This window comes from Dromaius novaehollandiae, chromosome 3 (assembly GCF_036370855.1).
Source record: "Dromaius novaehollandiae isolate bDroNov1 chromosome 3, bDroNov1.hap1, whole genome shotgun sequence".
Lineage (NCBI taxonomy): Eukaryota > Metazoa > Chordata > Aves > Casuariiformes > Dromaiidae > Dromaius > Dromaius novaehollandiae.
Window position 1 is genome coordinate 52,188,716 of NC_088100.1, and position 14,968 is coordinate 52,203,683.

The window sequence follows — 14,968 nt, forward strand, 5'->3', positions numbered from 1 at the left end:
GGAGCAATTGCCTCTGCTTTCCCTCCCTCCTCCTCCCTCAGAAAACCAAGAAGTGAAGCCATCAAACTCAGCCCAACCGCTCACCTGAAATGCATTCAGGTTTTGCCAACAGTTAACTACTCCTCTGAATTACACTTAGTCTCAGAAGAACTCAGGGTCAAAAGCATACAAAAGAAACTTTAAAATATCCTCCTCTTTGGCTGAGTTTTGTGCTGCCCTGAAGTAAAATTTATTCTTGAATCAGTGGTAACATACAAAAGCCTTCAAAAGAGACATATATATATATACACACACACACACGCATATATATATATAGGCAATTGAGGACAGCAGAGTTGCATTATTCCTCAAATTGCACATTTCTTTTTCTTAGGTAAATTCCTAATCTGCCTTCTCAAAAGACTCTTCTATCAACTGAGCAGATGTTTCTCAGCTGAAGTCCTTCAACGTAACTTTAAATGTGTACCTATTTTTGTAGAATTTATCATGTGCGTCAGCCTCAAACCCTGCCCCAAACAGAATTCTGATTTTTTTTTTTATATATTTTAAAATGGGTAGTTGAAATATTTGTTATTATAAACCAACAGGTACATTGCATGTGATTTACAACTTGAAATGTCCTCAGCTACTTGTCCTCCGTGTTGCAAGGGCAGTGATACCTGAATTATTAGCAACCTCAGCTCATTTATTAGTGTCTCTCCTAACATGACATGCAACCTCACCTTAATTTCTCTATGGATGGATTTAGAGTTTGGTTCTGTCTTCCTGTACTTGAATGAACATATGACAAATGTCTGGCTGAGCATTCATTCACTTTTTTGAAGTAGTTAGGTAAGTCTTGAGAAAGACACCAAGACCTGAAATGGTCAAAAGCTAGCAGGAAGTAAAGCACAACTTTGATACCTTCCTATACCAGAACTTAGTGACAAGAATGACAACATAAGAATAACAAATTAAACTAAAGACCGTACATTAACAGAAAACTCAATTTTCATTATGCTTTCATTGTAATAAACAGGTATTGCAATTTCTCAAAGGTTTTTATAAGAAGCATTTACAAGAACTGCCAGCTGGTAGAAAGAAATACTGCCTGAGAAGATAATGAAATTTTGTTTCATAGCTCAGCCTTACCTAGTGAATTAAAACCCAATGTTTTTAAATATAAGAAGCAATATTACAAGACTCCTTTAGACATACAAAGGCTGCTACATCAAATAATATGTATGATCTTACACAACAAAGCACAAATTAATACTGCTTTCATTGTATGACAACCATGGCAGTGCTGCAGCACTTCTGAAATTATATTTTTGTCCAAGTCGTTATATCAACAGACATGCAAGTCAGCTTCAAATACCAAACTGCTAAAATGGAATGAAATAGCTAGACCAGCTAAGATGCATTCAAACAGAAATTCTAATAATGTTTCAGTCCACCTTTTGCTATTGTAGTCAGATTTTTACTCTTGATATTTCAAAGAGGAACAGAACTGAAAATAGAAAATAAGCTACTGCCTTTGGGCTTAAACAAAATTTTGACTATTTGCCCTTCAAGCTCTCACTCAGGCAAAGATGCAGAACACCAAAAGATGACTGGCATGGTCTTGCCAAACAGAACGAGATTTTTTCTTTGAAAGACCTAAAGTTGTCAAACATTATTACCAACACAGTCCATTCTAAGAGGTAGAGGAACTTGCAGGATTTCTTTTTAAATGGAAATCTGGTTTTATCTCCCCAAATCATCATACCAAAAATCATTTTAGTTTTATATATAGCACAGGCAAACCTTCACAAATTAATTGTTAGGTTGCCTAACAAAGGACTATTAAAAAAAAGAACCTTCAGAGCTAAGAATACTGGAAATCTTTGTCATTCGTATACCTCTCTGAACATAATACTTCCTTAAGAAGAGAAAGAATAGCTATGTGCCTTCAGAACCGATGTCCATAGCTGGTACTAGACACAAGATGCAGTGCTGCCAGATACTTAACTTTCTGAATATCTGCATAAGCAACTTTCATATACCAATCAATCTCCGTTCACTCAGCAGGTGGAATTTGGAGTCCGCTCCGAACCCAACTGCCAATTAGCTGCTCAGCATGGACACGCTGTTTTAAACATACTAAGATTCATGCAGAGCTAATCACACTGAACGTGCAAGCAGCCTACACAGGCACAGTGGTTTGTTGTCACACAGGCAGTGTTGCAACTGAACACCTTTCCTGCAGGCGAGACATACACATTAAACCCAATCAGAAGCACTCATTCCTATCCAGGCCAACTCAAGTGAATACAAATACCACATTACCTGTAAGCCAATTCATAAATACATACCATTGTCTTATATCAGAAGTTGGTTTTACTGTTCTTTTTTCCTAAAGAAAATGTCAATATAGGTATGAACTTAATTTCATTTTATATTTCAACTCTCAAATAAATAACCGGCTAGCCTCTCTCTGAAGTCACGTACATTACTTTTGCTTACTTCAAACACCTCTGGAAAGATAGGATTATATTTGTTTCCTTTTTTAAAAAAAGGCACAGAGATGTAATATGAAGTTCTTGAAGGTCATTAACAAACATTATTAAAAGGACTGAAAGGCAAAAAGCTCTTAAAAAGTTTAACAAGGAAATAAACAGAAGATAACCGAGTCACACTTCCTATGAGGGCTGCAGTAGAGTGTCTTCTTCAACCAAAATTAATTAGAAACACTTATATTATGCAAACTAACATTAAAGTTTATGGTTTTGGAAACCAAGGATTTCCCACTGTGTTCCTAATAGCTGGACAACTAAACTACATTATTGTTTACTTTATGATGCGACATTCATGATATGGCATAGCCTAAGCATTTTCTTTAAGAAAACAAGCATTAATGAGTTAACCACACACACAAAACCTACTACCTGCCAGACAACCTCAGGCTCTGCATTTTTTTAATAATGAAATAGTTACTCATGCCATTACATAAATATTATTACATAATATCTCCTTTGTATGCAAAATGAGAACTACAATAAAACAGCTCCTATTTCAATATTTTATCCATTAATCCCACTCATCTACTTAATAACTTGGAGCTGCAGATGCATCAGACCACAGCGGCTTTAACAGCTCACATTCCTCTGTACCTAAAGAGAGAGCAGACAGATAATTCTAAAAAACAAAATGAAAAACCTTCTTTCCTACGTAACTGTGTGAAGGGAAAGATACCGTTAATGTGCTTTTTTATTATGTGGTTTCTGTCCTGAGTAACATTTAATGTATACAACCAATACCTCATTTTCAGCATGCAAGTCAATAAAATATGCAGAAATACCTCAATTCCCAAGGTCAGTATTATACAAGGGAGCATAAGCAACGATTCTTAACATGTCTAATAGCTCAAAGAGGAGGCCTTTTTTTTCCCAACTTCGATTAATGCACGTGAAGCCTACAATAAATAATAATTTCCCTGAATATCGGATTTGTTAGCACGGAGGCTGACGGCCGGAAACACACCCGAGAAGTAGGAGACCACGATAACGAGTCCGCAGAGGAGGAACGAGCGGGATGATTCGTTATGAAGTCTCAGGGGGCAACATGTGGCCAGCGGTTAGGACGTTCCCTTCTGCAGTGCAGCACCAGTGCCGATTGGTTTTTGCAATTTATAACACGCTACCACGAAATCAAACGCGGGGGGGGGGGGGGGGGAACAACCCCCCCCCACACACACACTTTGCAAGTCCCGCAGAAGTCCCACTCGCGGCCGCGTTCAGTTCCCCCCCCCCTCGCCCCGCCGGAGCGCACCCCCCGTGCCGCCGCTCGCGCCGACCGTCCATGTTGCAGCGCCGCGCTGCCGCCCGGCGCGGGGGCCGCCCCTGCTCCCGCTGCGGCCCGCGCCGCCCCGCCGGCCCCGCGCCGCGCACAAAGCCGCTCCGCCCGGCCCCGCACCTGCGGCGCGGCCCCCCTCCTCCCCGCCCGCACCGGTAACGCGGCGGCGGAGGGGATGGGGGGGGGGGAGCGCGGCGCCGCAGCCGGCGGAGGCGCCGCCGGGCTCTGCCCCCACGGAGGCGCCCGGGGCAGGTATCGGCCGCCGCCACCCCGCGACGCCGCCTGGGCCCGCCGCTGGCAGGTGAGACGCGCCGCAGCGGGGAAGGGGGGGGGGGGGGGCGCGACCCAGCCACAAAGAGCAGTAGCGGCGGTTGGGGCCGGGCCCACCGTTGGGGGGGGCGGGCGGGGGGGGCCTTACCTGCAGGGGTGGCGCCGAAGACTCTGACGACGGGCACCCGCTTGGCCGGGGCCTCTCGGAAGTGGGACTGGCAAGGGTCCAGGCCGGGCAGCGGGCTGCCCATGTAGTAGTCGGCAGTCACGATCCTCACTGAGAACATGTTGTTCGCCGCCGCCGAGACACGCACTGAGCGAGCGCGGAGCCCGCACGGCTCCCCCCCGGTGCAGCGAGCGAGCGCAGCCCCCCGCCTGCCTCTCCCCGCCCGCCCGCCCGCGCACGCGCGCGCGCGCCCCCCCCCCCCCTCCGCAGCCAGGCGCGCGCGCACGGAGCCTCGCGCAGAGCGGCGCGCGCGCCCTCTCCTCTTCCCTCTCCCCCCCCCCCCCGGCCGCCGGGCGCGCGCGCACAGCCGGGGCCGCCCGGTGGCTCTATAGCCCGGCGGACCGCGAGCGCTGCAGGGGCAGCGCCGGCCCGTCCTCCCTCGGCACTACGGACACCTCGGCGGCAGCTGCCCGGCTCCGGGCTGCAGCTGTTGTTGCCATGATGATGATGTCACGGACGCAACCATTGCGGGTAGGGGGGGAGGACGGGCTATGGTTGGGGGGGGGGGGAAGCGAGTGGGGGAGGTGTCTTATCCCCCCACACTCTAGTCCGGCTCTAGTCCTACGTGCGTAGGAGTTCGGAAGTTTCTCCCCCAAAATTGTTATTATTCTCCCTCCACCTCTTTCTTTCTTGAGTGGCAAGAAGGGGAGGACTCGATGATTCGGTGATCGGCCGCCGAGGCTGGGGCGAGGCTGCGGAATTCCGAGCCGCGGATTGGACAGGCCGGGGAGGGGAGGACGAGGGAGCGCCACTGGGCCAGGATTGGGTTAAGCTGGGCCGGCCGCCATTTTGGATGCTGAGTCGTCTCGCTGCGGGAAGGTGAGTCTCCACACGCTGCGGGAGTTTTTTTTTTTTTTTTTTAAAAGGTGGAAGGAGAGGGCAGGGAACAGAGCGAGGAGGGAGATGGGGAAGCCTCCTGCCGTCGTTACTCACGGGGCCGCGGGGGGGGGGGTGGAGGCGGCGGCGCGTCTCAGGTAACTGTTGCGCCGTCGCCTGCGCCCCCTTCGGTTGTAACGGTCGCTGCGCGCGGTGGGCGGGGGGGAGGGGGAGCGAGGCGCGGCCTGCGGAAGGGCGGCGGCGGCGGTTGGTGCTGTTGCCGAACGTGCGGGTGGCGGCGGGGAGGGGCCGGGCGCGCTGCGGCGGAGCGGCAGGGGCTGGCCGCGGCCTGCTCGCAGCCTCCCCGCCTCCCCCTCTGGGCGGCTCGGCCCCGCGTTAGCGGCCTCCCCCTTCTCTCCCCCCCGCGCCGCCTCGCAGCGTGCCCCGCCGTCGCACTCCGCCCTTTTCGCTCTCCCCATGGCCACCGCTGTTGTTTCTCCCCCCCCCCCCGCGGCTGCCCGCTACCTTCCTGCGACCCGAGAATAAAGGTCGGGTGATGAGCTGCGCGGGCTGTTACCCTGCGTCGGGGGGAGGCAGCGGCTTGCCTGCCTACCTCGGCAGCGAGGCCGCAGCCTCAGGTCCTCTCTAGCTGGGGGGGGGGGGTGAGCACCCCGAGCCTGGGGCTGAACGCCCTCTTTCTTGTAGCCCAGCAGAAGCGAGGAAAACAGCAGCTCGGAGGTTAGCGTTAATCGCGAAGAAATGAGCTATTGCTAGCCCTGAAATCTAAGGCGCCCCCCCCCCCCCGCCAGTTTGGTGAAAAGCAGGAGGATTTAGGGTTCTGTTATTTGGTCCCTGGGCATTTAGGATGGGTTTGCTTCACGTTTTCAAGCTTTCTCGTGCAGGTTTTCGCTGAAAAAGATAACAAAAACCTTGCACTGAGATAGCTCTTACAGTCTCTTTGTCTCGGAGCTGAGGTTTCGGGGGGGGGGGGATACCAAAAGAGTTGGCAATGTGGAAGATCTGCCTGTAAAAAGGCTGAGTGCACAAATATATACTTAGCGTGTTTTTGTTACATATGCGTGCAAGACTGGATGATATGAGACATGTACAAATCTATAAAATCTGACAAAAGTCCAATATGTAAAACATATGTTTCACATTTCACTTACATATGTTTTGGTTTTAGATTTAAACAAAAGACAGGTCAGGCAGTTGCTACCCTTCATTTTTTCATTGTAATGAACAGGAAGCTTGCCTGTCTACTCAAGGGTAACTGTTTTTCTACTCTTTTTCTCTGTAAGCTGTTTTTTTTTCCTACTCTTTTTCTCTGTAAGCTGTTTTTTTTCCCTACTCTTTTTCTCTGTAAGCTGTTTTTTTTCCTACTCTTTTTCTCTGTAAGCTGTTTTTTTTCCTACTCTTTTTCTCTGTAAACTGTTTATTTTCTCTAGCTCAGTTCTGTTTCACTTAAACTCGTTTTTATGCAAATGGAAGAAAAGTCAAACTGCCTAGCTATCAAGAAAGTGTACGTCACATAAGTAATTAATTGAAACAGGGTTGAAACCTAAACTGCTTTCATTGTATTTAAAGAATAACTGAGATACAATTTTAATTTTTTGGCAGATATTTACCTTTGCAAGGCTAATATTTGGAACACCTTTGGGATTAGAAGAACACTTTCTTAAAGAGTGCTTAAATTTCACAAAGGCTAATAAATCACTAGGAGGTTACTAATTTGGTTACTGTGTTACCAGTAGCATTTCTAACTCTTGCTATATGTGAATACATTTTTTACTGCATCTTAAATAATACATTTCCCTTAGTTTCCATGAGACCTAGGTATGGACACCATTCTGTTCTTGTGTTACTTGCTTCCATGCTCTGCTGTTTTTCTGGTCAATTGATTTTCTAACTTCCTGAGGTTTTGTCTTCCCACCACTTGAGTTACTTTATTTAACATCTTTAGGCACTGGTAAATCTGCTCTTGCCCTTTCTCCATAAATTTAAGACACTACAACATTGGCAATCCACCCCTGTGCTAGGGGATACCAGTCTGCTACTATATTCTGTTGTCATGGTCATAGGCAGCAGAATATAATGTGCAACTGCATCTCAGCTTGCTGATATATAATGCAGGGTATTTAAGCTACTGGTCAATGCTTGCTTGCTCTAAACAAGTGTGGTGGATAAGGTGTTGGCACAAGTTCAACATCTGCTAGCCCTACTGAAAAGAATGCAATCACCCAGAACAGGATAGTGTAGGTAGCTGGAATAACTGACTTTTTAGAAGCACAAAGCAAGATTCACTAAAGCAGGACATTCATAGTCTTCTGTTTCATTACCAAAATTTTATTTAATTTATGAAAGCAGAGAGGACTGTATTTTGAATTAGGAAGAACTATGGTGAAAGGAAGACAGCAGGACTGAGACATGAATAGTTGATACCTAATGTAGAGGCAGTTTCCTGTTCACATGAGCTCGTTCATCCAAGTCCTTAAAATGTTGAAAGGTACCTTCAGAAAAATTAAGCAATTTTCCTGTTTGAGGTAAATAGCTTGATCCAAATGGAAGTCTTCTAGTCATGCATACATCTCTCAGCTAGTAATCTATATGGAGCTCCCATGCTTTCTGAGCTGCACCTTTTCAGTTTCCCTTCATTTTTTACAGGTTGAGAGCACGCTTCTACTTTTCATATTCTTTTAGCAGCCAAGTGAAGAAGTTAGCCTCCAGGGTCATACCAAGGTAAGAATGTAATTTCAGATAAGGTTTGAATCAGTGCTGTCACTGGAAGTCTCCTGCCCTCCTTCTCATGCCAGTGGAAGCATTTGAATAGTTGCAACTGATTTGGATAAAAGTGGTTCAGGTAAAAAAAATTGGGTTGGTTTTTAACTTAGATCAGGTCCCTGCTCTGTCTCATAATGTAGGTGTGTGTGCCTGTGAATGCCTGCGCTTGCACAGAGGAGGAGGCAATGCAGGGGGTGAGTTTGAGCAGCAGGAGGAAAAAGAGAATGGTTCTTCCAGCAGCATAGGCTTGTGATAGCTTAAATTGATCACAAGTTTAAGTTGCTGAAGTCTAAAAAGCACTGATAGTATTGTCAGTTTAGCCCTTACAGTAGATGACAGACACAGTCTTTTTCTGGATTCTTCTGCGTTAAGCTTGCGTGTCAGGGTTTGCCTTTAACATATAATGTATTTGTTGTGCCTACATGCACATGTGTTTATGTGTCTGTTAAATATAAAAATTGTTGTAGTTTATCCTTCATTATCTGAAAATGCTGATATCTTAGGGGAGTTAATTGCAAAAGGAAACATCATAGAGAGCACTACCACCTATTTTCCTTGGTGTCTCCAAACTCTGTATGTATTCTCTCTAAGGTTTTATCTGGTTTTCTGATCTAAAGCAAGACACCCCCTTTCTCTATTCCTCCAGTTGCTAAGCAGCAGCTGTTCTCCCCATTAGCCAGCCATGTATTTGCATGAAAATAATCAAGCTTGAATATATAACTGCTTCTAATCATGCCCAGTTAAACTGCTGAACAGTAAAATTTTGAGCATTAATAGTATTAGCTATCACTATGACTAATTACCAACCTAAAAGTTAGAATTTTCCTGTAGAGTAAAATCAATATAGCTTTAATTTTTTGAAAAAACAGAAGGCAGGTCAGACTTTTCTTTCTCTTAATCCATATTATTTACCTACTTAGTCTGGTCTCAGAATGATATATGCAGTTCCCTCAAAATTATAAGTGCAAATCTGAACAGACACAGAAACATCCAACAACTACACATGGTGGGTCATCAGAGGAGAGCCTACTTTTTAAATCTCTAATTGTAGTAGCAAAAATCGAAAAGAATTTGGTGATAAAAGATCAGACTATAACGCAGCAGGAAGAGTTTCAGTATCTTACCTTCAGAACTGACTTAATGTTCCCATTGATCTCCAGGATGTTCTACATTTCTAAGGTCTGTACTGCGAAACCCTGTAAGGCTCTGTCTATGGGGATTCTCTGGGTGTATCCCTACTGCATGTCAGAATGAGAGCTAAGTGTGGACCATATATTCCTGAGTGTTGATTACAAAAATCTGGTTTCTGTAAAGAGAAAACCTGGGCGCATGGATCCGAAATAGCATGTGGTACATCCAGTTGGTATCCCGATCTGGACAGTCATACTGTCTATATTGCAGAGTAAGTGTATTCTGCAGTACGCACCACAGACTACATGAACAGAAGAGAATCTTCAGACTACATCTTTGGTGCTGTGCAATATCATGTCGGACTACCAGACCTTTGCCATGCTTTGCCACATACTAGAATCCGTAGTTAGGCTCTGAGAATCCTTAAACACTCAGTGCAAAAAAGTACTCCTCTAAGTCCACAAAAGTGAGTACATTGAATGAGGAGTTGCCTATGAAATGTTGAGAAAGAAGGTATAACCTAAATATTCCCCTGTCCAGGGGAATAAGGCTTATGTCTTCTCTCAGATTTCTGAGTTTGGAGTCCTTTCCTAGAGTTAGGTATCTCTTAAGCCAAGTAAGCCAAAGGGCTTATTTCCAAATCTTACTTGGAAGATAAAGGAACAGGGGAAAATATCTGTTTCTTCCAAGTCAGGCAGATCTGGGATTTGAAGGGAGATAAGCATTTTGCATATGAATGCTTTAGCAGTAGGTTAATGGATGCACTTATGCATCCATGCAAAGTTTAATTTCTGGTTATCTTTCATGTTCTAAGAATGCTTATTAGACTGGATGCCACATGTAAGGTAAACAGGAAGATTCCTCATCTGAGAGTCCTGACAAGTCTTGCTTATACACCAGATAGTTTGGCCCATTTATGCTGGAACTCAAGGTAGCATTGTGCATACCCACCATACCAGTGGAAAATCAAGTACCGTATGGATGTTATGAGATAAAAATCCAGGCACAGCATACAAACAGCAGTGAACTGAGCAACTCCAAGGATACCACATTGGCTTAAAGTGGCACTTAGGCTGCTGAGTTCATATGTGGAACTAACTGTGCTTTAGAAATACCACTTAAGATCCTAATTCATGAGGTTGAGTTTATTTCCCTCTTTTTCCCCTCCTGTCCCTCCCTTCCCTCTCTCCCCTCTCTCCATGGATAGATGCAGACTAGGCAATTGGCTCTGAGGTTTAATGCAGTTAGGCTCAACCAGAGATAAGGCAATAACATGTTTAAATCAATGGCCTTACACCAAGAATGTCTTGCCACTAGAAGTCTGATGGGAAGGCTAACCTAAGTCTCAGTTATGAAAATATTAGAAATACCAAAGTAATCTTAGCAATGGTGCCACGCGATTGGAAAATAACAAAATGTGTTTGAAGGGGAGCCAGAGGAATTGTTACGGGCAACTATTGGAGCATGTAGGACTTAGGAAAAAAATAAAACATAGATTAAGCAAAGACATGGAAGTAAAAAAAAATCACTTTTTGGTGTAGTAAAGGTGGATTATGTTGGACTAATTGAGTGTTTTTATTTGCTAAAATAGTTGATTTTATTGATAAAGGAAATGAAATAGATTTAATCTGTACTTCAGAAAAGGATTCAGTATAGTGCCATATGAGAAATGGGGTAAGATGCATAAGGTGGAGAATTGCTGATGGAAAATGACAGTGGATTGTGTTGAAAGAGGAGACTATAAAGCTGAAAGGAGGCTACAGTAGAGTCCACTAGTTTTATTTAATGTCTTTAGGGTAGTCTTATTTAGTATATAAATTAAATTTGCTGGTAACAGTAAGTTTGGAGGCACTGTCTACAGAGAACAGGCATATCATATAGGAAGAACTGCCTGCCTTGGATCGGAATAGTAGAAATGTCATGACGTCTTATATATGAAATACAAGATTTTGCATGTTAGAATTGGTAAGAATTTTCTGTTCTCAACTGGAATGTCGCTAGTCAGATATGACAGAAGAAAAGATCTGGGAGTCAGCCAGAGTACAATGAGTCTACCCCTGTAATGGGGTCTAAAAGCTAAGTGCAATCCTAAAATGCATCCAGTGAATGATTTCTGTCAGAGCTAGTGACATATTGGTGTGACTGCACAAGACCTTGGTGGTATCTCATTTGGACTATTTTCTAAGTCATCAGGAGGGATGAATTTAAACTGGACCAGGTGCAGAGTAGGATTATAAAAATAATCAGGGATATGAAGAGCCTGTTTTATAAAGAAGATAAAAATCACTTGGCTTCCTCTAGTGAAACAAAAGCCGAGAGAGAAAATATAAGTGATCTTTGTAAGTATATTTGTAAGTTTGGAGTATGCAAGAAAAAAAGCCATTGAAATCAAAAAACAATGTTGACAAAGAATGATTAGATATAAGCTGGTCATAAGAAATTTAACCAGGAAATTAACTGGCCATGGAAAAAGTGTTTCTAACCAATGGAGGAGTGAATTTCTTGTCTCAATGAGAATAACAGGACAAAACATCTTAGCAAGTTTTAATATGGAGGTTGATCAGATTATGGAAAAGGTTATATAATGGTGTTTGCTCATTACTGCACATGACTGCACCCAATGATCCAGATTCTGGAAAAATCACCTGTAGTTCACAGAACACTTCAATAGTGGATTCCTCTAATTGATGCAGACAATTTAGCCCTAAGGATAATGTAGATTTCATCATTATTGTACAAAACACAGCACATGTTGTATACCATGGATATAGTGTAGCTTCCCATTTCAGAAAACCTGTCAGCAGCACAAAATACAATCATGTTACAACACATTATATTGTGACCTGATATATATATTCATATTTGTAAATGAGTTGTGTATACAAATTCACACATGTAATACAAAAATATTTTTGAGCATTTTTGTTTCCTGGATTGTATTTGAATTTAGCAACTTACATTTCAAACAGAAGTTTTAACTGAAAGCATAGTTATTCAAGAGTAACAGCTTCTTTTTCAACATTTTCAGGTCTTGCCTTTGTCTCCCATGAAAAAAACCTACCAGTGAACGTGCATGCAGAAAACACAAAAGTATTCAACAAAAAAAACCCTCAAATGTAAAAATGAATAAAGAATTACACATGTAAAAATGCAGAAATATGCCACTTTATTTTAATTGAGAAACAATCTATTTAATTGAACAGCATATGTATTATACAGGAAAATGGACAGTAAACCTTTAATGTTAATTCTAGGGATAAGGTCAGTTTCCTGATCTGTTCTTTGCTGTCAGATTTCTACATCGCAAGAAGGGGGTTGAGGTTCCTATATGCTAGGAGAATGACCTGTTGTTGAGAATGAAATGTTTGTATGATTGTGTAACAAATTAACGAAATTTACTGTTAAAAGATCACACGCACAATTGGGGAATAGCTAACTGTATAGTGGTAAATGATGTTTAGTGGCTGGCTACATGGCAATGAGAAGTTGATAGATGAAATTTGATTAAGATGAACTGATTACATCTTAGATAATTGAGTAGTGCTAGAGCTATTTTATGAGTGGCATTGCTGAATCAGAGTGATTAAAAAATAAGTCTCTGATGCTTGGATCTAATGACTGTAAAGTTGGGTATTGGCATAAAAGAAAATTGTGTGTAACGATATATAACATTTCAACATTGTTTGTGGGAATGGTATGTTTGGCAGTGAGAGTTACTAGCAAGTAGTAGAGTGTAAAGAGAAAAATGTTTGAGCGGATAGTTTTTGTTGTAAAAATAGTAAAAGTAATTGCTGTATTTTTACAAAAAAGCTGCCAGTTGAAACTGTATGTGGTTAATTCTTCTATCATTCTTCCCAGGAGATAGGTTGTGTGATTGGTGGGGTTTTACTAACTTAAAATATATATAATTTATGTGTACATGTATGTATATGTGTACATATCCCTGCCAAACTCTGAAATTTCTATTCCATACAATGGAGCTTAGGTAAATGATTTTAAGAATTATTTTTAAATGGGCAAATGGAGCATTTTCTTTTCATACTCTTGTTTTTAAAAATAGTTGAAGCATTTAGTTGAACCTCTCCATTGAGAAAGATGTCCAGTGTGGAGAGAGGCCAAATGCTTCAAATAGTAAATAACTGAAAAGAAGATTTAATAATGGAAAATTTTCAAGTACCTTAAAAACCAAGAGCCCTGTTAGTCTGCTATAGTTGTAGGCGAATGTACATGCATGTATTGTTATTAATTGAATTTTTGTTATTTTTAAATGCAAAATGTGTTTTCTGTGAATGAATCCCAAAAATGATGAGGCTGCATGGTGAGTGGTGAAATCCATTTAACTTTAGATACAGTATTTTTTTTTCTTTCCTAACATGTAGCCTGGTTTATGGGAGGTATTCCCCATTCATGCATCAGACAAAGTGAAAGATGCCTCGGTGCAATATGTAGATCGCAAAGAGCCATCTGTTTTCTGAAAAGAGATAGGAGGAGTGTGACCATCAGAGTAAACTTAAAATGTTTTTAAGATTAAATTAGAGATGGCAAAGATCAATTAAGCGCTTTGTCTGTTTCTGTCAGTATTGGTCCCTGTAATATATGAATGCATACATTATGCTGCAGTTCCAAATATCTACTTTTTTTTTTTCTGTTAGGAAGATTATCCATAGTTTAGAACTCAGTATATGTTTCTTATATTTGCTAAATCTTTCCTTTCCTAATTATGTATGTAATTTCTATCACCTCAAATATATATATATATTTTTTTGCTTCTTAGTGTTTGTTCCTTTCAAATATATTTCCAGAACAAGCTGAATATTATAAAAAATATTTTGGACTTCTTACTTGCTTACCTTGGGCTGCACTTGTTTAGGTTTGTAACCTTTCTTTTGAGTGAGACTTTTCAGCTCCCAAGTACTTTTGTCTGAATTCCATCCAATTTGCTGAGATCTTTCTGGTAATATGCCGAGAACTCATGGTGACTTCTAGGTGTGGTTATAACAGTGTGTGGATGAAGAATTTATGGTTTATGTCCAGATGGAGCCTTTTGTTTTAATCATCCATGTGACCTGCATGTGTAGGATGGAATGAATTACTTGAGGGTGTTAATGTTTGGTTCCCCAAGAAGTTTGAAAGGCTTATTTGGTTGTCCACAAAGAAAATGTTCTCCAGTGTGCCCTAGAGCTGTGTATAGAGAAACTGTTACCTTCCTGCTCCAGGATACAGTACTTCCAAGTATGCAAGTCAAAACTGAATTAGTCTTTTTGTTAGTGTCCTGTTACAAATTTATTTGTAGTTTCTGCTTGCTTGTTATCCTTAGATCCTTTATAAGTATTGTGCCTTCTGGATTTTTCCCTCCTATTGAATATATTCCAGAATGTTCTCCAGAATACTTCTCTCAGTCCTTTCCATAGTAGTACCTTGCTTTTTCCAGTACTCAATTTCATTTTACTGTTTTCTTCCTGTGTTTTAACCACGCTAAGGTACTTTGAGACATAATATCAGTGTCCTCAAAGTTGTCCACATCATGACCTCTCAATGAAGATGTCAAATAAAACAAGACTCATGACAATTCCCATGACACCACACATATATAGGTATGCTCCCGTTTGCCCTTTATCTTAGGATTCTTTAATTTTTTGTCAGGTTACACAGTTTTATCTTGAGCCCTACAATATTCAGTGTTTTCTGTAAACTTACACAGTTCTTACACAGTCCTTGCGTGCCCTTCAATCATCTCTCATTCTGGATATTTACTGGGTATTTGATATTTAGCCAGAACTTGATAACATTTCATTTTAGTGTGACATCTGTCAATTAAACACAGTTGCACTTTCTATTCTTTCCAAGATCAAAGCAGACCTAAATTTAAAGTTGCAAATGTAAGTATTTATGCTAATTAATAATACTATAAGGTCACTTTACAGAATCTCA

The 14,968-nt window shown here is 42.0% G+C and overlaps 1 protein-coding gene and 1 long non-coding RNA gene across 2 annotated transcripts in view; one reads left to right on the forward strand and one right to left on the reverse strand.

Annotated features, from left to right (window-relative positions):
- REV3L (REV3 like, DNA directed polymerase zeta catalytic subunit) overlaps positions 1-4,503 on the reverse strand; it is a 126,772-nt gene extending 122,269 nt beyond the window's left edge. The window contains exon 1 of the mRNA XM_064508887.1: positions 4,232-4,503. Within this exon, the coding sequence (XP_064364957.1) occupies positions 4,232-4,370 (139 nt within the window). The 5' untranslated portion in view covers positions 4,371-4,503. The remainder of the gene's footprint in view (positions 1-4,231) is intronic.
- An 11-nt stretch (positions 4,504-4,514) lies between these two features.
- Positions 4,515-13,810, forward strand: LOC112995121 (uncharacterized). The gene is made up of 4 exons (XR_010388332.1): positions 4,515-4,780; positions 4,945-5,128; positions 7,790-7,864; positions 12,066-13,810. It is a non-coding gene; the product is annotated as an uncharacterized LOC112995121 (long non-coding RNA).
- The last annotated feature ends 1,158 nt before the right edge of the window (positions 13,811-14,968 follow it).